The sequence below is a fragment of the Prunus dulcis genome, chromosome 6 (genome assembly GCF_902201215.1).
Source record: "Prunus dulcis chromosome 6, ALMONDv2, whole genome shotgun sequence".
Lineage (NCBI taxonomy): Eukaryota > Viridiplantae > Streptophyta > Magnoliopsida > Rosales > Rosaceae > Prunus > Prunus dulcis.
This window is the reverse complement of record NC_047655.1, coordinates 19,281,224-19,309,162: the sequence shown is the minus strand read 5'-3', so window position 1 is coordinate 19,309,162 and position 27,939 is coordinate 19,281,224. Positions and strand designations below refer to the sequence as shown.

At 38.2% G+C, this 27,939-nt stretch overlaps 3 protein-coding genes across 5 annotated transcripts; 1 reads left to right on the top strand and 2 right to left on the bottom strand.

Moving 5' to 3' along the window:
- Positions 1–127: 127 nt before the first annotated feature.
- LOC117630413 (disease resistance protein RPM1-like) lies at positions 128–5,587 on the bottom strand. The gene is made up of 3 exons (XM_034363144.1): positions 5,312–5,587; positions 628–2,664; positions 128–193 (listed from the first exon to the last, which is right to left on the bottom strand). The coding sequence occupies exons 1-3, from the start codon at positions 5,585–5,587 to the stop codon at positions 128–130; spliced, it is 2,379 nt and encodes a 792-aa protein (XP_034219035.1).
- Positions 5,588–13,571: 7,984 nt separating this feature from the next.
- LOC117632766 lies at positions 13,572–14,536 on the top strand. The gene is made up of 2 exons (XM_034366332.1): positions 13,572–14,069; positions 14,378–14,536. The coding sequence occupies exons 1-2, from the start codon at positions 13,577–13,579 to the stop codon at positions 14,413–14,415; spliced, it is 531 nt and encodes a 176-aa protein (XP_034222223.1). The 5' UTR covers positions 13,572–13,576; the 3' UTR covers positions 14,416–14,536.
- Positions 14,537–19,488: 4,952 nt separating this feature from the next.
- LOC117631286 (MADS-box protein SVP) lies at positions 19,489–24,049 on the bottom strand. Of its 3 annotated transcripts, XM_034364349.1 has the most exons (10): positions 23,835–23,863; positions 23,575–23,699; positions 23,218–23,447; positions 22,340–22,418; positions 21,726–21,790; positions 21,548–21,647; positions 21,424–21,465; positions 20,702–20,743; positions 20,460–20,617; positions 19,489–19,934 (listed from the first exon to the last, which is right to left on the bottom strand). In XM_034364349.1, the coding sequence occupies exons 3-10, from the start codon at positions 23,397–23,399 to the stop codon at positions 19,916–19,918; spliced, it is 687 nt and encodes a 228-aa protein (XP_034220240.1). In that variant the 5' UTR covers positions 23,400–23,447; positions 23,575–23,699; positions 23,835–23,863; the 3' UTR covers positions 19,489–19,915. The 3 variants fall into 3 exon arrangements, with proteins under 3 accessions (XP_034220240.1, XP_034220241.1, XP_034220239.1); XM_034364350.1 differs by lacking the exons at positions 23,575–23,699; positions 23,835–23,863 and adding an exon at positions 23,963–24,049 and having other exon boundaries at positions 23,218–23,440; XM_034364348.1 differs by having other exon boundaries at positions 23,218–23,440; positions 23,575–23,857.
- Positions 24,050–27,939: the final 3,890 nt, after the last annotated feature.

Genomic DNA, 27,939 nt, shown 5'->3' with positions numbered 1-27,939 from the left:
AGGTGTAAACTACACCCAAAAAATTTAAAATTTAAGTCGCAATTTATTAACAGAATCTTGGATATACTATTATACTGCTATTCGATTTAAAATAGGCGGAAAAGAAGCCGAGATCAATCTTCACGCTTCACACAAGAACAGGCTCTTCCTGGGACAAACTAGGTAAAAACTTCAATTCTTGGACTTCTTGTTTCTGCAAAATATACAAAAAGGACAAAAGCAATAAGGTAATTATCAAACAAAACTTCAATGCATATGCATATAAATGTATTGTGTGTCTCATGAATTTCAATTGGAAGGATTTATATGGTTTGATATGCATTAACAGAGGGTGAGAATGAGAACAATATTTTCTTGTTTTAAGTACAGTTCAAATGATTAAATTTATGAAATTAATTCGATGCAAGGATAGAAGACATACTTATATTTCGGACGCAAGTGTTGCACCTTTGGATGATCCGCACCTCCTTCTTGTATGGACTCTATAAGTTGCTCTGAGACATTCTCAAATCCGTATCCTTCTAGTTTAGTAAGTTATTCAAAACCCTGAGGCAATGCCACTAAACTAGAGCATCTTTTAATGCTCAAGAACTCAAGATTTGGCATCGCCCCTTTTTCTATAGTTACCTTATTCAACAATGAGAAACCAAACAACTCCAAATATCTAAGCTTTACGAAACCTCTTCTGAAACACATCTCTGTCCCTACATAGGAATTGTTAAGGCAAAGCCATCTCAGAGACGGCAATGCTTCGATGTGAGGCAATAAATCTTCTTCAAGTTTAGACCAACGCAGGCCCAGAAATGTGAGCGACTTGAGTGAACAAAACCAATGCGGTACCTTTTCCAGTTTCCCTGACAAAAAAAGTCTGTCAAGCAGGGGAGGTGGAGAAGATAACGCGTCAACTTGAAGAAATTCCTCTTCATTCGCTGCCCGTAAATCCAAGAGGCAAAGGACCTTCATTTCTTGGAGTGAGGCACATAGGTCCTTCTCGTCTTTTGCTTTGACATTTGTAATGCCAAGGGTCGTCAGCTGGGTCATCTTTCCAATAAGTCTAAGAATATTTCCTTCTGATTCAATAAATGACAAAGCTTGTAATTTCAACATGTTAATATTTGATGGTGCTTTCATCCCAATGAGGTTTCTGAAGATCTTATAATCACGTGTGTAACGATTCATAAGTAGATGACGCAAGTTGAGCAATTTTGAAATGCCCCTTGGAAGTGCCTGTATATTTGTCTCCCTGATGTCCAAGCTTTGAAGGTTGCGGAGCTGCCCAATGGATTCTGGAAGCTCCTTGATCCGAGTTCTTCTCAAACTTAAATATCTTAAACTGAATAAATACATTACGTAATCTGGCAAAATGTCAACTGGGACATCCTCCATATCTAGAACCCTCAAGAATTTAAATTCGAAAGGCGATGTCTTTGAAAAAGAGAACGAGAATATGTCCGTGGGAAAGATAAGAAAAGAACGAAGGCGTGACATACCTGTGCGTTGTTCAATTTCTCCATTAGTAGTTTGAATTGACAAGCGAATGGCTCCAATTTCTTCAGTTATTATTTCGCTCCCATCATATGCAGCACAAAACTTTTCTTTTGCTGCAATGGACAAAGCAAGCTCTCGCATAAGATCGTGCATCTTACATGCTGGTTCCGTGTCGTAATGCCTCTCTTGTATCATGCTTCGAAAAATGAGCTCCATAAGATAGCTCTCTGCAACTTGTTCTGTTGTGAACCCTTTCACATGTTCAACAAATCCTTCAGCAATCCACAATCTAATGAGCTTGTTATTCACGATCAAATAATCTTCTGGGAAAAGGCAACAATAAAGAAAACATTGCTTCAACCGATATGGAAAATCATTGAAACTAAGCAACAAGATGCTCTTCATAGGTTCCCGCAAAGAATTGTTCGCCAGATGCCAATTTAAGCTGTTGCAGACTTGGCTCCACTCTGAAAATGTCTTCTTAGAAGACATAAGACCACTTAAGGCCACGATCGCCAAAGGAAGGCCTTCACACTTTTCCACGATTTCCCGAGCTAAAGGCTGAAGTTCGGGTGAACAGGATTTGTTATGATAACTTGAGAATGCTTTCATGCAAAAGAGCTCCCATGCATCATTGGTTTCCAATGGTTGAATCCGATGAACATGGCTTTCTACTCCGAAAACAGAGGATGCTATGTCTTCTCTTCGAGTTGTAAGCATGACACGACTTCCAAGTTGTTTATCTGGAAATGATAACCTTATTTCTTCCCAAAGTTTGATATCCCACACGTCATCCAACACAACCAGATACCTTTTAGCCTCCAAGTATTTCACCAAAATCTCTAGCAATTCTCTATAACTCATGGAATTCAAGTCTGCCTTAACCTCTTCCTTCCTTGCTTGGTAAAATTCTTTGATCAATCTTCTAAACAAGTCTTCAATCACATAAGACTGTGAAACGGTAATCCATGCATAACACTCGAAATGGCTCTTCACAATGTCGTCGGTGAAGGTCCTTGCAACTAGAGTTGTCTTCTCTGATCCTCCCATCCCGACCACGGACACAACAATTTGGTGCTTCCCTTCATCCATCAGCCATCCCATTAACATTTGCTTCTTGCCTTCAATCCCGACAAGTTCATCTTCCTTATGGAAAAGAGAAGCCTCCGCTTTGTTCTGCATCCATTTGTGAACATCCTCATAAGTACTTTTTCCTTCTACAGAAAAAAAAAAAAAAAAAAAAAACATATCTCTGATTTCTCTCTGGAAAGGCTTTGATCGTTCTGGTGATTCTCTCTAACTTGTTCGCTATTCTTCGCTTATACCAAAGCTGTTGGCGTGACTTGTGGATATTGACTTACTTTCCTTACACACCAAGAATTCCTATTATAATTGTAATTGATTTACTTTAATTCCTGATTTCCTACTGCAAATAGATTTAGGAATTTATTATTTACTTGCCCATTCAGGTTTCGTTGTATTATAAATATGACCTCCTACAATGAGAAGAATACACAGAAAATTCCCACAAACAAATATTCTCTTATAGTTTTCATATTTTAGCATGGTATCAGAGCGGCGATCTTGGAATTGCTGACTCTAGTTTCAAACCCCCGCCGCTGCTATGGGGGTTGATGATTTTTTCAACCCTCATGGAGGTAGCACCACCGACTCCTTCTCTCATTCTCCACCAACCATCGTTGAGTTGAGTGCCCAGATGGCTCCGCTCCTACAGATGCAGACTTTGACCCCGAACCCGATCCAGAATCAGGATCCTCTTTTGACGACCCCGACCCCGACCCCGACTATGACGACGATGACCCCGACCCCGACTCCGAAGACGACCCCGACCCCCACTCCGATGATGACCCCGACCCCGAATTTGTCTCTGATTCAGACCTTGATCCCGATTTTGACTCCGACTCCGACCCCGACTCAGGCTCATATTCCGATCCCAATTCCTACTCAACCTGTATCCTATGCATCTTCCGCTGCATAGATTATGACTTCTAGACTAACGACCCCAACACATGGACCAGATTGCGCATATTGTGGTGATCCGAGACACACTTGTGAGACTTGTTTTAAATCGCATGGCTACCCCAATTGGTGGGCTACTCTTACAGATCGAGGACAATGCAATATGACCAGTAATGGTACTGGTTATGGATTTCATACTTCCGATAAGATTGATTCCAAGAGTTGGATAATTGATTCCGGTGCAACTGATCATATGACGTTTGATCCTGATGATTTTCTGAATACTACACAACCTCGACGAACCTGTATTGCAAATGCCAATAGTGTTACTTATCCTGTGACAGGGGCTGGCACTGTTGCACTCTCATCCTCTCTCACACTGTCTAATACTTTACTTGTTCCATCTTTATCTACTAAATTGTTGTCAGTTAGTCAGCTTACTGAACAATTGAATTGTTGTGTACTCATTTACCCAAGTTTTTGTTTGCTTCAGGATATTCACACTAAGAAGATTCTTGGTCATGGTACTAAGAGAGGGGGGCTATATTATGTCGATGACTTCAGTCCCGGCATGGCTAACAGCGTGACACATTCCTTTGATAGCAAACAAAAGCAAATCTGGTTGTGGCACCGTCGATTGGGACATCCATCTTTTAGTTATATGAAGCATCTTATACTAGATTTATTCTCATGTTTCAAGGACTCTGACTTCACATGTGATACTTGTATTTTGGCCAAGAGTCACCGTGTGCCCTACCCGTTGAGTACGAACAAGTGTACTACTCCATTTACGTTAATTCACTCTGATGTGTGGGGACCTTCTCCTATCACTGCTCCTTCTGGTGTTCGATGGTTTATCCAGATCAAGTTCTAACTAACAAAGAAAGATACCAAAGGTTAGTGGGAAGATTGATCTATTTGTCACATACTCGACCAGACATTGCTTATGCGGTGAGCGTTGTCAGTCAATTTATGCACTCTCCAAGTGAAGACCATATGAATGCAGTTCTTCGGATACTTAGATATTTGAAGTCTGCACCTGGAAAAGGACTTATGTTCTCAAAGCATGGTCATCTAAATATTGATGGTTATTCAGATGCAGATTGGGCAGGTAATGTAACAGATAGAAAATCCACATCGGGTTACTTCACATTCGTGGGAGGTAATTTGGTGACATGGAGAAGCAAGAAACAGAATGTAGTAGCTTTATCCAGTGCAGAAGCCGAGTTCAGAGGCATGACTAAAGGGATTTGTGAACTTCTTTGGTTAAGAAAGTTGCTTACTGAACTTGGGTATAAACCTACATCCACAATGAATCTCTTTTGTGACAACAAGGCTGCTATAGCAATTGCACAGAATCCTGTTCAGCATGATCGTATTAAACATGTTGAGGTGGATCGACACTTTATCAAACAAAAGCTTGAGGCTAAAGTGTTTCAGTTTCCTTTTGTGAAATCCGAGGATCAATTGGCGGATATGTTGACAAAGGCGATTTCCAGTAAAGCATTCCACAATTCACTAGATCAGTTGGGCATTGGCGACATCTATGCACCAATGTGAGGGGGAGTGTTGGCGTGACTTGTGGATATTGACTTACTTTCCTTACACACCAAGAATTCCTATTATAATTGTAAGTGATTTACTTTAATTCCTGATTTCCTACTGCAAATAGATTTATGAATTTATTATTTACTTGCCCATTCAGGTTTCGTTGTATTATAAATATGACCTCCTACAAGGAGAAGAATACACAGAAAATTCCCACAAACAAATATTCTCTTATAGTTTCATATTTTAGCAAAAGCTTCTTTGGAAAGTGAATGGTTTTGTTGATCCATCTCACAAATCGGCCTCCGCTTTCCTGCTCGTACACGTGATACATGAACTCATCAGTGATGTCTCCAACATCATCGGCCAAGTCTCGACCGCTTGCGACCCACGCTTTCTCTACTTGTGTGTGCGCTTTCTTGCCGTCGACATCCTCCAAGAAGGACTTCATGAAGACCAGCTCCTGCTTAATCTCATCAACTTGATCACCAACACCAGCTATGGAGGCTGCTTCGTTCTCAAGAATGGCTACAACTTTGCAGATCAAGAGGTCTGTTGTGGCTGTCGCCATAATGGCCTTCTTTCGTATCAGCCTAAACAAAAAAAAACATACAATTTAGTGAAAGGATCAGGAGGGCTGAAACTGGTTTTGGGTGGAGATCAAATTATATGGAAGAGCAGGTGAACAACAATAAGGATTTCATTGTTGGGGTGGGTGGGGCTCTGATGCAACACAATGCAACACAACGGATATAATCAATTATCAATTATAAATCGCCGTTAAGCATAACCAACAACTATATAATAACCAGACTGGTCTTATTGCAACTATTGACTAATTGGAGAGGGAGACAGAGAGAGACCATTTCTATTGCCCATTTTCCTATCAAATAAAAAAAAATATTATGTAGATATGGACTTAGCCAAGTTGGTTAGATTAAATGTGCTCTCCATTTTGCATCTGAGTTTAAATCTCTCTCCCCGTAGTTTAGAATAGATTAAAGTATAATATTATTGGTGTGACTTGTGAACCATTGACTTATTTTCCTTATACACCAAAGATTTCCATTATAATTATATTTGATTTACTTTAATTCCTGATTTCTTACTGTAAATAGAAATATAAATTTATTATTTACTTGCCCATTAACGTTCCGTTGTATTATAAATATGACCTCATCTAAGGAGAAGAATACACAGAAAATTACTACAAACAAGTATTCTCATATTAGGTTTCATATTTTAGCATGGTATCAGAGCGGCGATCTTTGGAATTGTTGACTCTAGTTTCAAACCCCGTCTCCGCTATGGGGGTTGATGATTTTTTTCAACCCTCATGGAGGTAGCACCACCGATTCATTCTCTCCTTCTCAACCAACCATAGCCGAGTTGAGTGCCCAGGTGGCTTAGCTCCTACAGATGCATACTTTGACCTAGAACTACATTGTGAATCAGGATCCTATTTTGACGACCCCGAACCCGATCCTGAATCAGGATCCTATTTTGAAGAACCCAAGCCCGACTCCTACTCCAATGATGACCCTGACCCCGAATTTGTCTTTGATTCGGACCCAAATCCCGACTTCAACTCTGACACTGGCCCCGACTCAGGCTCAGATCCTAATCCGGATTCCTACTAAACCTGTATCTTATGCATCTTCCGCTGCACAAATTATGACTTCCCAACTAACAACCACGACACATGGACGAGATTGCGCATATTGTGGTGATCTGAGACACACTCGTGAGACTTGTTTTAAATTGCATGGCTACCCCGTATGGTGGGCTACTCTCAAAGATTGAACACAACGTTATACGACCAGTAACGGTACTGGTTATGGATTCCATACTTCGGATAAGATTGATTCTAGGAACTGGATAATTGATTCCAGTGCAACTGATCATATGACATTTGATCCTAATAATTTTCTGAATACTACACAACCTTGAAGAACTTGTATTGCTAATGCCAATGGAGTTACTTATCCTATGACATGGGCTGGCACTGTTGCACTCTCATCCTCTCTCTCACTATATAATACTTTACTTGTTTCATCCTTATCCAATAAATTGATGTCTGTTAGTCAGCTTACTGAACAATTGAATTGTTGTGTACTCATTTACTCGAGTTTTTGTTTGCTTCGGGATATTCACACTAAGAAGATTCTTGGTCGTGATACTAAGATAGGGGGCTATATTATGTAGATGACTTCAGTCCTAGCACGGCTAACAGTGTGACGCATCCCTCTGGTAGCAAACAAAAGAAAATCTGGTCGTGGCACTGTCGATTGGGACATCCGTCTATTAGTTATATAAAGCATCTTATATCATATTTATTCTCAGGTTTTAAGGACTCTGACTTCACATGTAACACTTGTATTTTGGCTAAGAGTCACTATGTGCCCTATCCGTTAAGTACGAACAAGTGTACTACTCTGTTTACATTACTTCACTCTGATGTCTGAGGATCTTCACCTATCACTACTTCTTCTGGCATTTGGTGGTTTGTCACATTTGTAGATAATTGTACACGGATGACATGGCCTTATTTGCTGAAGAATAAAAACGAAGTGTTTTCCTGTTTTCAGTTCTTCCATAAATAGATGAAAACTCAGTTCAATGCTCAAATACATATTCTTCGCTCAGACAATGGTGGAGAATTTGTCAATCATGACTTTTAGGCTTACTTCCAATAATTTGGAATTATCCATGAGACGACTTGTCCTCAGACACCACAACAAAATGGTGTTGCTGAATGAAAGAATCGACATCTTCTTGAAACCGCCTGAGAACTTCTAATTGGCGCTTATGTTCCTCGCCATCACTTGAATGATGCTATTGTCACCAAAGTTCACCTGATCAATTGCATGCCTTCTAGTTTGATGTAAAGAATGCCTTCCTTCATGGAGAACTCACGAATGAGGAGTATATGCCTTACTACTTAGACTAGAACAATATGCAAATTACGAAAAGCGTTGTATGAACTGAAATAATCACGACGTGCATGGTTTGGACGGTTCACCATGACAATGAAGAACAATGGTTTCAGACAGAGTAACTAAGATCATACTTTGTTCTTGAAACATCAGAAAGGGAAGGTAACAGCTTTAATAATCTATGTTGACAACATGATTATTACTGGGAATGATAAACATGAAATATCTTAGCTATAAGACTATTTGGCTACTGAATTTGAGATGAAGAATCTAGGTTGACTCAAATATTTATTGGGGATTGAGGTAGCCCGATCACAACAAGGCATATTTCTCTCTCAAATGAAATATGTCTTGGACTTATTGACAGACACAAGAATACTAGATTGCAAACCTGTAGACACTCTTATTGTTCATAATCATCATCTTGGAGTATACCCAAATCAAGTTCCAAGTTACAAAGAAAGATACCAAAGGTTAGTGGGAAGATTGATCTACTTGTCTCATACTCAACTAGACATTGCTTTTGCGGTGAGCATATGTAGTCAATTTATGCATTCTCCGAGTGAAGACCACATGAATGCAGTTATTCGGATACTTAGATATTTGAAGTCTGCACCTGGAAAAGGACTTATGTTCTCAAAGCATGGTCATCTGAATATTGATGGTTACACAGATGCAGATTGGGGTAGGAAGTATAACAAATAGGAAATCCACATCCAGTTACTTCACATTCGTGGGAGGTAATTTAGTTACATGGAGAAGTATTTAACATAAGGTGGTCGCCTTATCCAGTGCAGAAGCCGAGTTCAGAGGTATGACCAAAGGAATTTGCGAACTCATTTAGTTAAAGAGGTTGCTTACTAAACTTGGGTATAGACCTACATCTGTAATAAATCTCTTTTATGACAACAAGGCTGCAATAGCTATTGCATAGAATCAAGTTCAACATGATCGTACAAATATATTGAGGTAGATCGACACTATATCAAACAGAAGCTCGAAGCTAAAGTGATTCAGTTTCCATTCTTAAAGTCCGAGGATCAATTGGTGGATATTTTGACAAAGACAATTTCAAATAAAGCATTTCACAATTTACTGGACCAGTTGAGCATTGGCGACATCTATGCACCAACATGAGGGGGAGTGTTGGCGTGACTTGTGGACTATTGACTTTCTTTCCTTACACACCAAGGATTCCCATTATAATTATATTTGATTCACTTTAATTCCTGATTTCCTACTATAAATAAAAATATGAATTTATTATTTACTTACCCATTAAAGTTCTGTTGTATTATAAATATGATCTCCTATAAGGAGAAAAATACATAGAAAATTCACACAAACAAATATTTCATATTAGGTTTCACATTTTAGCAAATATCGCTTGTAATGGTTTGGAGTAATTGCACCCCCAAACAAGGTCTTGAGTTCGAGTACTAAAATCCATGTAGTATACATGAATTTAATATACTATCATCGCTTTCAATAAAAAAATCCTCAACAAAACAAAATCTTATTAAATGGAATTACGTGTCTAATTTGCGTGGTCAAATTTCCTTATATATAAAGCAAAACACTTTAATGTTTGTATGGTCAAATTTTCTTATATATAAAGCAAAACACTTTAATGGTCAAATTTTTAAATGTTCGTTCAAATACCCTCTGATTAATTTTATTTTTTTTAAACCGTAGTCCAATAAATCAGAAACATTCGATCAAAGCATGGGGAGGGGAGGTAGGAAGAGCCTATTCACACTTGACCCGAAAAAGGCTAGTAATGATTAAGAGCAAAACAAGACCCAAAAATATATTAACAACTAAGAGATGGATATGAGCAGTTGGCAAGTATCTTCTGCAACTGACTTCAAGACTTTTTCCAATTTTCCGGTAGTATATTTAAATAGCCTCTTTTTTTACGATAGAATTTTTCATTTGAACCATCGGTTGGAGATCTTTCTTTTCAAGCAAAACATAAATATTCTCAATATTCTGGCCCAAAAAAAATACATATTCTCAATATATATTGTGCTCACACACCTGCAGTCAACTTTGTTTAGGAATAAACGAGAGAAAATATACTAGTTATTAGAGATAGGAAGATGGAGTAGTGGAAAGAAAAACATGGGAGGATTTTACTTTATATTTTATTTTAAGTAGTTTGTAATTATTATTTTGCCCTTATCATATTAAATTCTTTTTTAATTTAGTGTAATAATTGGGGTCTTTCAATATAGACCTAATCAATGACCAAAATGTTGGAAAAAAAACCCTCGTATACAGTTGTTGAAAAAAAAAACCCAGTTTTCATTTATAACTTGTTTTTTAAAACTATTTTGCCCTTAAAGATAAAGAAATGAAAGAAATTTAAAGTGCTTCATCTGATGCATTTGTTACTCCCAAATTTTGATTTTGAATTGTGAACAATCTGCCTCCAATTAAACGATTTGTTAGCAATTATGTACACACAAGTATAACACATAAAAATTCAATTACAAACATATAGTTTTACTCAACCTCATGCACAGGTAAACAACAATACTATTAGCGGGAAGACATAAATTAGTTTACCTATATATGAACTCGTAAATCGTATTGCTCTTTGTTAGGTAGACTATCTCAACACCCATTTGGTACGTAGTTAACATAAACCCCTTCTACTTAGGTACACAAATGACCTAAACAAATCTCTACCACGATGAACAATAATTATCTATAAAAAGAATCAAGAAGCAAAAAAGAAAATGTAAAGAAGACATAAGTTAGTATACCTACGTATGTTGAAAACTTACAATTTGCGCTATAGGCACCAACACTATTATATCAACATTTTAATATCAATTGATGTGGCATATGATATGGCTATCCATATCACTTGCCACACCATCTGCTTTAACTTGCTTAGCTTTCTACTTTTTATCAATTATTTTATTTTAATCTTTGAGCCTTGTCGTTCAAGAGTCCACTTCTTCCAAGGATGACAAATGACCTACACAAATCTACCACCATAAACATCCATCTTTTTTCTTTTTTTTTTTGAGAATCTTTTCTATTGAGAGGGGCGATAGTATGCTAAACTCATACACACTACACGGATACTAGGACTCGAACCCAAAATCTTGTCTGAGGGTGTACTCCAAACCACTATACTAGTTGGTCATTTGCATAAACAGCCATCTATAAAAGCAACAAGAATAATGAGAGAAAAAGTAAAGAAGAGAAAAGGAAGATAATAAAATAAAAATAAAAATAAATAGGAAAGGGAGAAAAAAATAAAATAAAAGAGAAGATGCCAACGGGAGATAGGTTGAAATAAGGGGATGTAACCATGTATATATGGAAATTATTAATTAAAATCTCAAATCTGGTAATTATTCACCTTAATTTTTATTCCCATAAATTAAATTAAATTCTACAACAACAATGGGTTGATAAAAAATAAAATAAAAACTGTAGGAGGGTAAAATAGGCACACACACAAATTGACTAATTGAAATAATAAATATGCGTTGACTCATCAAGTTTGCTGATGTGGATTGCTAGTCGGGTTTACTTAAAGGGTCATGCTACAATGGGTCTCACGCTCTATTAGAGAGATGATACACAAGTTGGTATCTAAAGTTTGTCTCCCTAACATTTTCCTTACTTAAAAACTTAAAAATTCTTGGGTTTCTCCTAATAAACCTTAGAACATTTGGAGTTTCATATATTTTTCTATAATTTAAATAAGTGCATAATTTCCACTTTGGCGAAGAGTATTCTCTTTTAGAGTAAGCGATAATTGTATTCATAACTTAAGTACCAAGACCATAAACCACAAGAACATAAACTAACTAAAAAAGGTTTATATAAATGTGGAAGTAAAGTAACCATACAGGGTTATTCCAGATGCAGAGAAATACACCATAAGGTATATCTCCATAGTTGCATAAAGCCAAACAAATTTCTGCATGCAAGCCGCAAGCTTGAACAAATCAAACATGGACCGCAAAGCCCAAAACTACCAATACAACTACAACTTTTAAACTCTCACAAGTAAAAATACAAGTAGAGGCTCAACTACAAACTGAACACCCAACTCACAAAGAGTTGATGTTATTATTACAACCCAAAAAACTGCAAAACCAATTGAGATGACAAAAAGTAGAGTCGTCATCGCCACCACAACGAAGAACACCACTGTCGGGCACAGATTGAGGGGAAAACTGCAACCACGCAAAAACCTACAACAACAACACAAAAACACACCCTCAAAGGGTCAAAAATCCAAGGAACATAACAAGTATACGAATTACTTAAGGTACTGAAGAAACAAGAACAACAACAACTAATTCATCAGCTAAAATATTTTAGAAAAGTCGGAAACTAAGCGATAGGGGTTTTGTGAAATCTTCTAAAATGTTAATGGGTAAAAGGATTGGAGTTGGTTGAATGTGTTTACCGAAATAACCTAATCCTTTTATTGTAAGGCCCGCATAGAAATATGCTACTGAAGTGAGTAAAGCTAAAGCAACGGTAGTATTTATATCATTTGTGGGTGCAGCTAACTCCCCATGAGGTAACTGTATGATTTTCCAAGGTAAAAGAGCCCCTGACCAATTCGACACAATCAGTCAATGAGCTGTACATTCTTAATTAGTCTAAGTCAACTATTTGATTATGCAAGATTATAGGAACATAATTACTTTCCTAGAATAGTTTCCTAGACTCTGTATATATAACCTTCCTATTTGTTATATATCAATATATGAATGAAATATTATGTTTTACCCAATCTGATATGGTATCAAAGCTGTCGATTATGATTGTCTCTTGACCTAACCCTAGCAATCGCTTCGGCAACAGCAGCCGTCAACAAACCCAGCACCAGAAAATCACTCAACCGTTCCCTTGCCTTCTTTTTCCCAAAACCTCTATTTCTTATTGCAAACCAACCTGTATTTCATCTCACAACCCAGCACCAGTTTGTCAAACTAGTTGTCACGTCATTCAACAAATATTCAAATCTCACAAACCAACTCAAATCACCGTTTCTCTTTAGTTACCCAGAGTAACGTTTACATATTTTTTTTTTTTTTGCCTCTTTTTTCTCTCATAACTTGTAAGCCAATATCATGGCCAACGATGATGGGTCAACAAACACCAATCAATCCTTGGTGTCAGGAGGCTCCAAAACTACCACACAAATCGTCACTGTGTAGAGTGACACCTCCAACTTCTCCGCAGGAATCAAACTGGATGAGAATAATTATTCTCTATGGCATCAAATCATAGAGATAAAGATAGCTGGGCGAGAAAAACATGGCCACTTGACCAGTGATATTGCCCAACCTGCAGACACAGATCCCACATTTAATAAATGGCGTGCATCGGATTGCCAAGTCAAGAGTTGGTTGTTCGACGCCATGCAACCTAATCAGATTAAACGATTTATTCGTTATGACACAACAAAGCAAGTCTGGGCTGCAATCAAGCAAACCTATTCAGATGGTGCTGATGAAGCCAAGATTTATGACCTTCACAGACGGTCATTCATAATGAAGCAAGCTGGCGCATCAGTTGCCAAATATTACAGTGAGCTCACTAAGATTTTTCTGGAGCTTGATCAATTAAGTCCAAGCACCATGGAGCATCCGAAAGACATTGAGACTAGACGCAAAGAGGTTGATCGTCTCCGAGTTTATATATTTCTTGCAGGTTTGGACAATAATTTCGATCAAATCCGAGGAGAGATTTTGCGGATGGAGCCAAAACCCGAACTGGAGGCCGCATATGCACATATTAAAAGAGAAAGTAACCGACAGGGAACCATGTCTGAAGTTGGTGTAACCTCCGAAGCCACGGCCTTGGCTACTGCGAGGTCCAGACAATCTCGGCCGAACAACTATAGTGTCGACCTTACTCGTAACCGGCTTCCAATGAAGTGTACCAAATGTGGTTTAGATAACCACACAATTAAGGGCTGTTATGAGATCATTGGTTATCCAGAAGGATGGGTCCACAAAGGGCGAAAAAAGGATTCTACCAGAGCCTCATTTGCATCCGCTCAGTCATCCGAGGAGACTGCATCAGAACCTCCATCAGGTACATCTGGCTCCAAGGCCTTGGCCACCTCAGGTACCTCTTGCACATCTTCACTTACTTGTAATAGATCATGGATTATTGACACTGGCGCTACTGATCACATGACATCTAGTTTTACTGGGTTGCACTCTACCAAACCATCAAGCCAAACACACATTACCAGTGCCAATGGAACCACCTCCCAAGTTATGGGAGAAGGGTCTTTATCTCTTACATCTTCATTAAGTCTTGATCATGTCTTAGTTGTCCCTTCACTCGACTATGACTTGTTATCTGTTCCTCAAATCATTGATTCCCTTAATTGTACCGTGTGTTTTTGGCCATTGTATTGTCTATTTCAGGATCTTCTCACCAGGACCGTGATTGGATGTGGTACTAGGAGAGGAAAGTTGTATTATCTGGACTTGACAGAAGACAGCAGTACAAGATTGAGTCAGACACATCATGTGAAAGGAGATGAGTCTATCAGGATGAAGAAAATTTGGCTATGGCATAGACGATTAGGGCATGCTTCTTTTGGTTATCTGAAACTTTTATTTCCAGATTTGTTTCTCAGTTTGCTGAATCAGACTTTCATTGTGAAACTTGCATTTTGGCCAAAATGTAAGATCTCACATCAACCAACGGAGAGGGGGTGATGTGCCTTATATGTGCACACCCGCATCTATCTAGCACGAGGCCTTTTGGGAGCTCACTGGCTTCGGACTCATAGGAACTCTGAAGTTAAGCGAGTTGGGGGCTAGAGCAATCCCAGGATGGGTGACCCACTGGAAAGTTGCTCGTGAGCTCCTAGAAACAAAACCGTGAGGGCAGAGAGGGGGGCCCAAAGCGGACAATATCGTGCTGCGGCGGAGCCAATCCCGGGATGTGACAATTTGGTATCAGAGCCACTCTGCAGTGTGGTGCGAGTGTGTTGACGAGGACGTCGGGCCCTTGAAGGGGGTGGATTGTAAGATCCCACATCAACCAACGGAGAGGGGGTGATGTGCCTTATATGTGCACACCCTCATCCATCTAGCACGAGGCCTTTTGGGAGCTCACTGGCTTCGGACTCGTAGGAACTCCGAAGTTAAGCGAGTTGGGGGCCAGAGCAATCCCAGGATGGGTGACCCACTGGGAAGTTGCTTGTGAGCTCCCAGAAACAAAACCATGCGGGCAGAGAGGGGGGCCCAAAGCAGACAATATTGTGCTACGGCGGAGCCGATCCCGGAAGGTGACAATTTGGTATTAGAGCCACTCTGCCGTGTGGTGCGAGTGTGACGACGTGGACGTCGGGCCCTTAAGGGGGGTGGATTGTAAGATCCCACATCAACCAACGGAGAGAGGGTGATGTGCCTTATATGTGCACACCCGCATCCATCTAACACAATGCCTTTTGGGAGCTCACTGGCTTCGGAGTCGTAAGAACTCCAAAGTTAAGCGAGTTAGGGGCTAGAGCAATCCCAGGATGGGAGACCCATTGGGAAGTTGCTCGTGAGTTTCCAGAAACAAAACTGTGAGGGCAGAGAGGGGGGCCCAAAGCGGACAATATCGTGCTACGGCGGAGATGATCCCGGGATGTGACACAAAAGCCATCGTATTTCTTACCCATTAAGATTGAATAAAAGTTCTTTGCCTTTCATGATTGTCCATTCTGATGTTTGGGGACCATCACGAGTTCCCACTATTAGCAGTTTTAAGTGGTTTATGACGTTTATTGATGATTGCACCCGGATGACCTGGGTTTTTCCCTTAAAGCAGAAAAGTGAAGTCACCGCCAAATTCAAGTTATTTTATCAATATGTTGCTACTCAGTTTGACAAGAAAATCACTACGCTTCGATCTGACAATGGAGGAGAGTACGTCAACCATGACCTACATACTTTTTTAAGTCAACATGGAATTGTTCATCAAACCACATGTGCCTATACACCACAACAGAATGGCGTCGCAGAGCGTAAGAATCGTCATCTCTTGGAGGTTGTTCGTGCCTCTTTATTTGAGGCCCGTATGCCTCATCATTTTTGGGGGGAGGCTCTTTGTTCTGCTGCTTACCTCATTAATAGAACACCATCCAGCCCTCTTCAGTATCAAACTCCATTTCAGACATTGACCACTCTCCTCCCCATGCCATCCACACCAAATCTCGAACCACGTCTCTTTGGTTGTGTTGCTTATGTTCAGGTGTATCCACATCAGCGTGGCAAGCTTGATCCGTGTGCACTGCGTTGTGTCTTTGTAGGTTATGCTGCCACTCAGAAGGGCTATAAGTGTTTCCATCCTCCCACTCAGACCATGCATGTTACCGCAGATGTGACTTTCCACGAGAGTGAGTTCTATTACTCAGGGGGCGTTTCTGAGCATCCTCTGCAGGGGGAGAGCTCTATCTTTGCAGAAGATACTCAGAGCATCCAAATTCAACAAACTGTTTTAGAGCAGTCAGTGTCCGAGCAACCAGCTACAAGTAGTGCAACAAGATCAAGAGTTACTGGAAACTCCAGATGATGGTTCAGATAATTTCCCTCCTACTACAGTACCATCACCAATCATCCAATCAGGTCCTGAAGATTCCCCGCTGGTAACTGAGCATTTAAACTCCAACTTAAGCATTTTACATGAGTCGAGTCACACAGGAAACACAGGTTATCAGTTACCTATTCGTATCACTAAAGGGATTCCTAGACAACAGTATGACCCGGACCCAAAAACAAAAGTTAAATACCCTATTGCTAATCATGTGTCCCTACATAGGTTGTCTCCATCATGTGCATCATTTGTATGTCAATTATCCACTGTATCTATTCCGAGTAATGTGCAGGAAGCTCTAAAAGATCCCAAGTGGACTCAAGCGATGAATGATGAAATGGAGGCCCTTCAGAAGAATTCCACTTGGAAGATGACTATCCTTCCCAAAGGGAAGAGAACAGTGAGGTTGTAGATGGATATATACAGTAAAGTTCAAGGCAGATGGCACCATTGAACGATACAAAGCAAGATTGGTGGCGAAAGGTTATACTCAGACTTATGGGATTGACTATGGGGAGACATTTGCCCCTGTAGCCAAGATAAACACAATTCGGGTACTTCTTTCTCTGGCAGCAAACCTAAACTGGCCATTACACCAGTTTGATGTCAAAAATGCCTTCCTGCACGGCGACCTAGAAGAAGAAGTCTATATGGATTCCCCTCCAGGGTGCAAGATGGGGCCCAATACTAGCAACATGGTGTGTAAACTGAGAAAGTCTCTTTATGGCTTGAAGCAGTCACCCAGAGCATGGTTTGGAAAGTTCAGCAAATCAATGAAGGATTTTGGATACAAGCAAAGTAACTCAGATCATACTCTTTTCTTGAAACATAAGAAAGGTAAAGTCACTGCCCTTATTGTATATGTTGATGACATGGTAGTTACCGGGAATGACCCAGTAGAAAAGGCAACATTGCAGCACCACTTGGCAAGTGAGTTTGAAATGAAAGATCTTGGTGCTCTGAAGTATTTCCTAGGCATCGAAGTGGCTCGTTCAGAACAAGGAATATTTCTATCACAACGGAAATATATCCTTGACATTTTGACTGACACTGGAATGTTAGCCAGCAAACCAGCAGATACGCCAATGGAGTTGAATCATCAGCTTGGTGAATATCCTGATCAAGTACCCACCAACAAAGAAAGATATCAACGCCTTGTGGGTAAGTTAATCTATCTAGGACACACTAGACCTGATATAGCATATGCTGTAAGTGTGGTGAGTCAGTTCATGCATGCACCAAGTGAAGCCCACATGGATGCGGTAAACCGAATTTTGAGATACTTGAAGTCATCTCCTGGAAGAGGATTGATGTTCGGACGACATGGTCATCTAGATGTTGAGGGTCACACTGATGCAGACTGGGCGGGCTCTATTACTGACAGGCGATCTACATCTGGATACTTTACCTTTGTAGGAGGCAATCTAGTATCTTGGCGAAGTAAAAAACAGAAAGTAGTGTCAAGATCAAGTGCTGAAGCAGAATATCGAGGTATGGCGCACGGAGTATGTGAGCTACTCTGGATAAGGAATTTGTTGGAGGAATTGGGGTTCAAACCCAAACATGCCATGCAACTGAATTGTGACAACAAAGCTGCAATAGACATTGCACATAATCCAGTGCAACATGATAGAACCAAGCATGTTGAAGTTGACAGACATTTCATCAAGGAGAAGCTCGAGGCAAAGATCATTAAGGTATCATTTGTTAAATCCGAAGATCAACTTGCAGATGTCCTCACCAAAGCAGTCACAGGCAGGGTATTTCACAGCTCACTTTGCAAGTTGGGCATTGACGACATATATGCTCCAACTTGAGGGGGAGTGTCAATGAGCTGTACATTCCTAATTAGTCTAAGTCAACTATTTGATTATGCAAGATTATAGGAACATAATTACTTTCTTAGAATAGTTTCCTAGGCTCTATATATATAACCTTCCTATTTGTTATATATCAATATATGAATGAAATATTATGTTTTACCCAATCTGATACAATCAACCAAAAAAACCAAAAGGAATGCAAGAGTAAAAGAGCAAGGAAGAAGAGGAGCAAGATTGGGAAGGAGAACGAAGGAACCCCGTCCCCTTGGATATGAGCAATGGCTAGGGTTTGAGAGGGAGAGAAGTGGAGAGCACTTGGAAAGGTTCAATGTAATTCATTTTAATCATCACGAAGAGCATTCTCTTAGATAGTATAGATTATTTTTTTATAAAGGAGAACATATTCAATCAATATATCTATTCTATTAATTATTGTTCTAATGAGTACGGAAAATTGTAAAAGTAAAACATTCAAAAAATTTTAAAATATTCTTGCTTAAAGGATAATTGTTGAAATTGATTCTGCTATTGCTGTCCATCTCATTCTGCAGCCTGTTTTAGATACGCTTCATCCGCTTGCTGGTATTGTGGCTAGTTGTGGTAAGCTCATGAACCTGTTTGATAGCTGTGCTGTTAGGCATATCTACAAAGAAAAGAACTGTTTTGCAGACGGATTAGCTAACTGGAGCTATAACATGGGTCTTGGCGTGTGTCATTTTGACTTTGCTCCAAGTTGAATAGGTTCTTTAGTTTTTGATGACTTGATTGGGGTGTCTCATCCCCGTCTTGTTTGTGTTGATTTGTTGTAGTTTTGTTGCTTGGGGTCTTCCCCCCCAAGTTCACCCAAAAAAAAAAATGTTGGAATGCCACAATTTAATACAATTATGTCAAATAGTAAGAATTTAATTTGCTAAAAACAAAAAAATAAATTATGGAAGAAGAAGTTACTCCTCACTCCACCCGTATTACTGGTTTTTCAGTTTTTTTATATTTTTATATATCTATATTAAAAAAGAAACTACTTAAAAAACAAATAGTGCAATGGCACACGCTCCAAGAGGCTAGTCTCAATAACATTTTTTATTTTCAAAATAAATACAAAAGGATGACAACTTTTTTATTTATTAAAACGTATCAAACCATTGAGACTCATCATAATTGTAACTCATTACATCACCCTTCCTCACTAATTGGAGGAGCCCCAAAAGCTACTTGATGACATTGTCAATTCGGTGGTCCATCGATTAAGGTTAAAAGACAGGCCAACCCAGACCGTGCCCGCCTCTACATCCAACTCAAAAGAATGATAGGAGTCAACACACGAGTCGTCGCAACATATGATTTTATTCTGGGGTCCCCTCATCTCATACTGCGCCTCATTTGAGAAAAATAATTACTTGAACGATGATATATATTTAGCATCACATAGATGATAGATCTGTCCATGATTCGGATGAATCATGTACTTCTTTTTAACACAGTGGGGTTGAATGTTACATTCATATATCTCAATCAATTAGTAACTCAACTTTCCCCAAACTATAGATCATATTAACCAGAGTAAGGTAACCTGCAAAACAAAGAAAACACAATAGAAGAATTATAGAGAGAGAAAAAAAATAGAGAGTGAAGCAATTTTTCTAGAAAAATTGCCGTAGTTTTTTTATTAATTAGCTGACCACGTTATGCAGCAGTCACTCCATTTATAACTGTGGATTACAACTCATGTAATAAGTGGATTCTACCTGCCGTATAATGTTCGTTGCTAACGTACTTCATGGCAGGTGTCAGTAGCTACATTTCTGTTTAAAATTGGAAAATGCTTTCTTGCCAAAGTAAATATAGGCATGCAAATATTAATTCGACTCGTCTAAACAATTTTTACTCTAGAAAAATTGCTTACGAAAATGGTCATGAGATTTGGATTAGTAATGTCATGGGTACTTATGCAACGGGTGTATACAATTTCCCTCTCTAAGTCGGGAGCTAGCGCATGAGAGTTGATTGGGAGAGGATGAATTTTCTTAAGATTAGGGCATATCAGTAGAAATTAATGCATCATATCAAGAGTATAAATTAGACTAATTAAACGCACCCCAATTTGAGAGATGTATCTGAGCTCTCATAGTCTTGAGGAGCGCTGTTAGAGTTGCAGAGGTTGGTGGTGACAGACTCTGATGACTGACCCTCCTCCATAACCATGTTTTCTGAATCGGCCCGAACCGGCTTCTGGCTATTATGTTTCTCCAGCACCTTCAACAACCATACCAAGAACCATTACCAGAGAAAGACTCGAAACATAAACATAGATGAAGAATTAATGGAGAGATCTTATACTTGCTGTCTCAGCCGTTCATTCTCTTCAACCAATCGCATCGCCTGCACGTTCATATACAAATCATGTCAAGAAAATAGAGGAGGAAAATAATTATATGGAGGGCAATATTTATTGTCCTCACCTCATGCCTTTTTTTTTTTCTTTCAAAATAAGCATGAACCATCTTTCATTTGCATAAATGGAATGTTTGAAGATTACAATTGAAATCATTTTCAGGCTCAGGGAAGCCTACTCCCATGGTCGCCCTAGGAAACAGACGGGGCACAACAAAGACGATAACATCCACATAATCAGATCCTCAAATCATTATACAGATACATTAGTTCGTATTGGTAACGCAGTACCCTAAACTTTTGACATATGTTTAGTTACTTGAAACATGGGAAGTCGTGAAAATGATAGAAACTGAATTGAAATTGGATCAACTACTCCCCTAATCAATCTAATTTCTGATTTTTCATGTACTAGATCACGGATTGTGATGTGAAGTTCACATTACTTTAGGAAAAAAAATAATTTCAATACTCGAGTGTTAGTAAAAGTAAGAGAAGTCGGGAATAAGAATAATTCCAATACGCATCCCAATTCGAACACATAATATTTACGGCCTTTTAATTAACCCAGATATTATGTATGTCTGAAAGCAATGTCATATATCAAAGGATGATAACTTTAGGTATGATTTTATAGGCAGGTGATTTTATAGTTGAAAGAGTCTAACATTGCTTTCGAGATCGCTGATCTCTTTCATAATCTTTTCACCCTGAAAAAGACATACACAAAGATTTCCATTAGACACACATATACAGAGACCCCAATCTAGATTCAAGAGACTAAATACAGACCTTTTTCTCTATTACGCGGCCCAATCCAGCTTCAAGAGACTTCTCCAGTTGGTGCAATTCTTCCAAATTTAATCCTTGGATTTCTTCTCCCCTTATCTGCCTATATGTCAAAGATTTTATTTCTAAATTATGGAGTATAAACAAGTAGTTATTATTTGAAACAGAGACTTATAAATACCTAAGTTGTTGACTTTGTGCTGTAATTTCCTTGCTCAACGCAGAGTAGTTGCTGTTCTCCACTAGCTACATCAGAGTTAACAATTCTTATAAATCAAAATATAAAAATGAAAAATAGGAAAAACAATATATAATCCGAAATAAATTCATAAAAAAACCCCAAAGAATTACTCGTTTAAAATAAGCTCTTTTTCCGACTCTCTTACATAGAGCGGAAACTTGAGAGAACATAATAAGTCGTGTCCCTAGCATTTTCCTTAACCAAGCATGCAGTGTGCATCTAGAATCCACTCACTCACACATCCAATGCACGACTCAATGAAAAATTTGATTTCATTCTAGCTAGGGCTCGCATACAAATACTTTCCAAGACTTCAAAACAAAAGGAAAAAATCTCGAATTGGACCGATATGTTGAATCATTGAGATTAATAATTGTGGAAGGGTTAGCTCAACCGTTACTTCCTAGAGAACAAAGAAAAACACAAGGCTTAAGATTACCATACAAAACACTTCAAGAAGATGAGATCAAAGTTTTAATGAATTGGGAAGGAGAGACAACACATCACATTATATGCATTTATTTATGTCTACATATGTTATGTAAAGGACGAACCTGTAACTCAAGAGATGGTTGTTCTATTTTCGAGAGATTCTTTGCGTGCAAGTTGTGACGTTCTAGAATTTCCTTCATGCTTCGGAAGAGAAAAATAATACACATCACTAGCTGGTTAACTAGAAAGCTTCAAAGCAAATAGCAGTAAAAATGGAAAAGACATAAAAAGATGTTATTCACATTTTAGTGCAATTTTTTGGTTTAGCATCTCGAAGATGCTGCTGCAACTTGTTACACTTTTAAACTTAAAATGCTTTTCCCCTCAAGAATCTTACATATATAGTATATGAGCAATTTTTGTTCTCATCGTGACGCTGTTGCATGATATGACAAATTTATCTTAAAATATTTACTTGTCGTTCATTTATGTTATAACACGTGAATTAACAACTTTGAAGCATTGTGTTACAAAACCGAATAAAGGGAAACTTGAAAAAGAAAAATAGATGGCTGTAATTTATCAACTCCTTAAGGTGCAATTTCTTAATTTTGGCTGTTTTAATTTCTTTGTAAGTAGTAAATTGTTTAGTCATGGTTGGTCAAACTTGTATTCGGTGTTCATTTTTGCGTCACAAACCCAACCATGGTCAAAAATGGGCGGTATCCAATAAGAATAGCAAGTGATTAGACCCCAATAAGAACAGTGTCTTATCCCTTGTTTGTTTTTATGTATATTATATGATTATATTCATCCCAGAAAACAACATCCACATCCAAGTTGCAGACCCTTCACCCTATTTTATATACATTTATATACATACATACATACATATACATATACATGTATATATATGCTTTACGGATGATAATATATATATATAAAATAAAATAAAATAAAATAAAAATAGAGGGCTTGAGTTTGTGAGAGATAGAGAGACCTGGAGCTGGCGTATTCAAAGAGCTTTCCAGTGGAAGAAAAGATGATAAGAGCAATATCTGCATCACAGAGAACGGAGAGCTCCTGAGCCTTCTTGAAAAGCCCTCTCCTCCGCTTGGAAAAGGTCACCTGCCTCGCCGTTGCGTTGTCGATCTTCTTGATCTGAATCTTCTCCCTCGCCATCGATCGATCTTCTTCTTCTGCTTCTGCTTCTTCTGCTGCTTCTGCAAGCTTGTGAAAAAAGGAGAATGATATATTATAGAAAGAAAACTCTAACTTTGTTTGGAATGGAATATTTTGCTTTCTTCTTTAGGTTTAGTTATCTTCAGTCAGAGAATATAATCAGCAAGAAACTAACCAGAAAAGGCAAAGAAATTAGAAGCAAAAGGAAACGAGGGCTAATTGGAGAGGGACAGGTCCGGTGCGAGAAATGGCGGCATTTTGCCAAATTTAGCCAAGAATCTGGGGGGGCGAAGGCAAACCCTAAATATGCAATGAAATGAAATGCAAAATTTTAGAGAGAAAGAGACCCATCACCCATCTCCATCTCTAGATTCTTAGATCCAGAGAGAGCTTTTTCAACACCAACAAGGCTCAGAAAATAAAAAATATACCAACCAATTGGAGAAAAGAAACAATTTCTCAGGATAAGCTAGGGGAGGGCCTTCTAGATTATTAGGTAAAAAGGGGATCTGTTTGGTGCTTTTTCAAGTTTTTATTTGCTTTGTATTTAATGATTTACTTACCAGTCTGAGTCAATCTGGGGTTTAGTGTTCTGTGAAACTTCAAGGCCACCAATGAGATTGGGAGAGAGAGAGAGAGACAAAAAATTATAGAGAGAGGGAATGTTTGTGGAAGTGTGGAAAAGGAAGGTCCTTTTTATGGTGAAGCAAACTACTGGCTGTTTTCCACGTCCTCGCCCTTTGGTTACTATTTTTTTGCCCTTTGGTTACTTTAAAAAAGGTTTAACCGATGGTGTGAAAAACTGAAATGTTGAGGTGCAGTGCAGGGAAGCATTGAGCTCAATCTGGATATATATTTTCTCGGTATAAGTCATGGTACAAACTAAAAGGACAAGAGACTTCTTATATACACACAACTTATGTCATGTAAGTCGAATTTAAAACCTCATCCAACTAGATAGATACAAATATAACTAAACCAAAAGCTAGTTCATCGTGAGAGATATACTCTCTCACTATTTTTTTTTTAACTAAATTGGTAAAAATAGTTTAAATCGTTGATGAGCAAGTGTTTCTGTCATGGTAGTCCCCACTCCCCCTCATCTCATCTTGAATATATATAATTTATCATATTCGATATGCCCCTGATTAGAATCATTCTAAAGCATTTTCTCCATTCATCAATGTCTTTCTCATCTTTTGAGGTTACAGTATTTGACATTCACATAATAGAACGCGGCTAAAGTGAGTTATGAGTTTGATTTGTGCCCGCAAACAATGAAGAATGTCCAATTAATTGTTGGAAGCTGTTGAAACCAATTTCTTTAATAGAGACATCAGCAGAACCTTTTGCAAAGTTGCATAAAGGTTTTAATAAAGTCATCATGATTGACGGGTTGATCTGTAAGAACTTGAGCTACAAGACAATAGATAAAACCAACAAAATGTCTGCAACGTCAGAAGAACCAATAACCAAGCCGGCCTATTCACGAGGCGTGAGTACCAGGCGGCTACCAAAGGATTGCTCAATATCTACCACAGACGTAGACATACCAAGACAATAGACAACCCACCAAACAGCAATAAGGGGAAAGGACGACAGTAAACGAACCAGTCCCTAAGTTAGGGGAACGATTACCACGATGATGGACTGGGGCAATGGTGCACAGTATTGATGCCGAGAGTGCAGACGTGATTGGGCAGGGAGGATGGGGGGCGATGAGGCGCGCACAGAGAGCGCAAGGAGAGGGACCGAGAACGACGAAAATGGCCGTAAAATATTTACCGAACGGGCTTTAATTGTAGGAAGTTTTGGGGAAGGATCTCGTCGTTAGTGTAAACCAAGTTTTGAGTTAGAATTTGGTTGAAATGGACGTCACATACCCGCGTCTTTTTTCTTTTCTATTTTTGGACAAAAGTCATTACTTCTGCTTATTAAATACACATCTAAAGACTAACTTGGGACCAAAAAACCTTAAAGACAGTTGATGGGGCAGTTTTGTAATTAACTCAAATGTGAAACCTTAATTGGAGAGCATATAGCATAGTTGAGCAAAACGTGAGTTGTGGGACTAATCCCATTAAGCTCTGTTTGGTTCAAGAAAAAAATTTGAGGGGAAAATAACTAGGAAATACTACTTTATTTCTTTCCTCATGTTTGGTTGGCGTAGGAATATAAAATAAAATTTATTTAATTTTCTAATTATACCAATATTAAATTATATATATACAAAATACATTTAATATTATATTGTAATTCTAAATTGTTTTTGTGTCATGAGAAAGGTGCATTTAATACTGGTCTTAGTTTCCCACAGGTAGGGAAAATGAAATCCAAGGGCAGTGGAGAGTTTCATTTTTCCTCCTATTTTTCTATGTGCAAGGCAACCATTTCATACATAGACTTACCAGATATGAGAAATCATTCTCAAGCCCCATTTCTTAAGAACCAAACGCACATTGGTCAAACGGTGACACGTAACCAATTTTCTTGAAAGCTTTATTAGAAAACAATGTCATGAACCAAATTAATGTGCATACCAAAAAATAAAGGGTGACATTATTTGATTTGAGAACATAAGACTAAAATGAGACTTTAAGAAAGTTCAAAAAAAACTTTTTATTTATTTATCAAAGAACAACTTCATTACAAAATCTTCAATAATACAAATTAAGACATCAACATGACAGCCAAAGCATCAAATCCAAGAGAGCAACAAAAATAACACGCTAAAAAAGCAAACTAAAGGGGGATAAAAGTTGCACCAACAACTACTAGTTCACATCACTACAATTAAACATAATCTCAATAAATACCCACACAATCCTATATAACCGAACCCCTAAAGCAACTGATGAGCATAAATGTGAAGGAAGTTGAGGTTTCACTCCAAAATTATTGTTAAATAATTCATTAACAAGGAATTTTGCAACCACAAATATGACAAAATAGAAATTTTTTTTTTTTTTTTTTCTGTGGTCGAAACAAAATAGAAACTTGTGATCGTAAAAATAGAGTTTATATATATATATATATATATATATATATATATATTTAAAATTAGTATATTTTTATCATTATTTATTGGGATGGTGGCGGTGGTGGTGGTGGTGGTTGTTAGGTGATTGATAATGAAGACACACACGTAGAGGATATTTTGGCCAATGCCCATACCGCTGATGTGACCTGTGGTCGGTGGGTTTCGAGATTATCTGTGTTGCTATGTTAGCTTTTTACGGAGAAACCAGTGAGCGATGGTGACTAGCCTCTACACCTAAACCTGGCCAAGCATGTCCCCTCCCTCACCTCCTCAATCACACCGCACGGTGTATGTGATTCACACCACTAATTTCTTTCTCCTTTATTTTTACTTTAATAATTAATCATACCTCTTTTCTGGTTTCTTGGGTTGGCTGCTTTCCCAACCCAACTCATTAGTATTGGCAGGCAGCAATGGCTTTTCTGGTGCCGTACTTCTGTTCATGCATGCATTCTCAGTTTGTGAGTGTGCATTCAGTTTGTGAGTGTGCCTTCAACTCATGCACACAAAAACGAAAAAACTTTAACCATTAAAAAAAAGAGGCACATATATTGATTTCATTTTTGGAGTTAATTTGATTTAGAATAATTAATACTACTAATTTTACTATTGGATTTAAATTTGGGCAGATTAATTTTCTTTTACAGTTGAGATTGTTTTGTTAAATCCCAACGGTAAAAAAAAAAGAAGAAAAAAATAAATTATTGTGTAAAACCAGCTAATTATTGTGTAACCAAGAATAAAAAAGAACCACCAAAACAAGACAAAGGACGAAATTCTTTTTTGGTAGAAATCGGTCTGAGGCCCATCAAACGGGCCCTAGACATTTTGGACTTGATCCTCTAGTGAGAACTGTCCCTTCGCTGGCACCACTTTAGTAAATGTACTATATTTTCAATATGGCCCATATATAAAGCCCAACTGATAGAAGATCCATAACTATCCATAAATATTTAAAAAAAATATTAAAGAAATATGGCATGTGCAAACGGTATGAGAGAGACACTAATGGGCTCTAGCCCAGTTTTAAAATGTCTTGATGCTCAGACCAATAGTGTTATGTTCGAATCTCCGGACATAAGAAATAGGAGAGAGAAACATCTCTACTATTACGAAAAATTAAATTTCCGAAATATTACAATATAACAAACCCATTGGGCTAGTTTGCTTTGTTTTATATTCTTCGGCCTTGTTTTTCCAATTCAACCAAAAAATAAAAAATAAATCTCTAAACTAATTTGCATGAAATTATTAAGTGAAAATTAGGTAAAATAAGTGAGGATTACGCTTATTTCACTATGTTCATTATGCTTTCATGCACGCTTGTTTCAAGTTCAAGTCATTTGCTCTCTACATAATTGTCCATTTAATACAATCATAAACTATATATATATATATATTATTTATCAAAGGCATAATTTACTTAAAATATCATAGCAACTTGGGTTTGATTAATCTGTACATTTGCAGGATTGATTATTATGATTATCGAATTTGTCT

Excerpts from the sequence above, each read along its gene's own strand:
- LOC117631286 (XM_034364350.1), bottom strand. The coding sequence starts at position 23,399 with ATGGCGAGGGAGAAGATTCAGATCAAGAAGATCGACAACGCAACGGCG. Across the intron at positions 21,466-21,547 it reads GCCGCGTAATAGAGAAAAAG|GGTGAAAAGATTATGAAAGA; the intron begins GTCTGTATTTAG and ends TGTCTTTTTCAG. Across the intron at positions 20,744-21,423 it reads TCAGCGATCTCGAAAGCAAT|GCGATGCGATTGGTTGAAGA; the intron begins GTTAGACTCTTT and ends ATGAACGTGCAG.
- LOC117632766 (XM_034366332.1), top strand. The coding sequence starts at position 13,577 with ATGGAGCATCCGAAAGACATTGAGACTAGACGCAAAGAGGTTGATCGT. Across the intron at positions 14,070-14,377 it reads CAAGGCCTTGGCCACCTCAG|GATCTTCTCACCAGGACCGT; the intron begins GTACCTCTTGCA and ends TGTCTATTTCAG.
- LOC117630413 (XM_034363144.1), bottom strand. The coding sequence starts at position 5,587 with ATGGCGACAGCCACAACAGACCTCTTGATCTGCAAAGTTGTAGCCATT. Across the intron at positions 2,665-5,311 it reads AGGAAAGCGGAGGCCGATTT|AACAAAGCGGAGGCTTCTCT; the intron begins GTGAGATGGATC and ends AAATGGATGCAG. Across the intron at positions 194-627 it reads GTTTCTCATTGTTGAATAAG|AAACAAGAAGTCCAAGAATT; the intron begins GTAACTATAGAA and ends TATATTTTGCAG.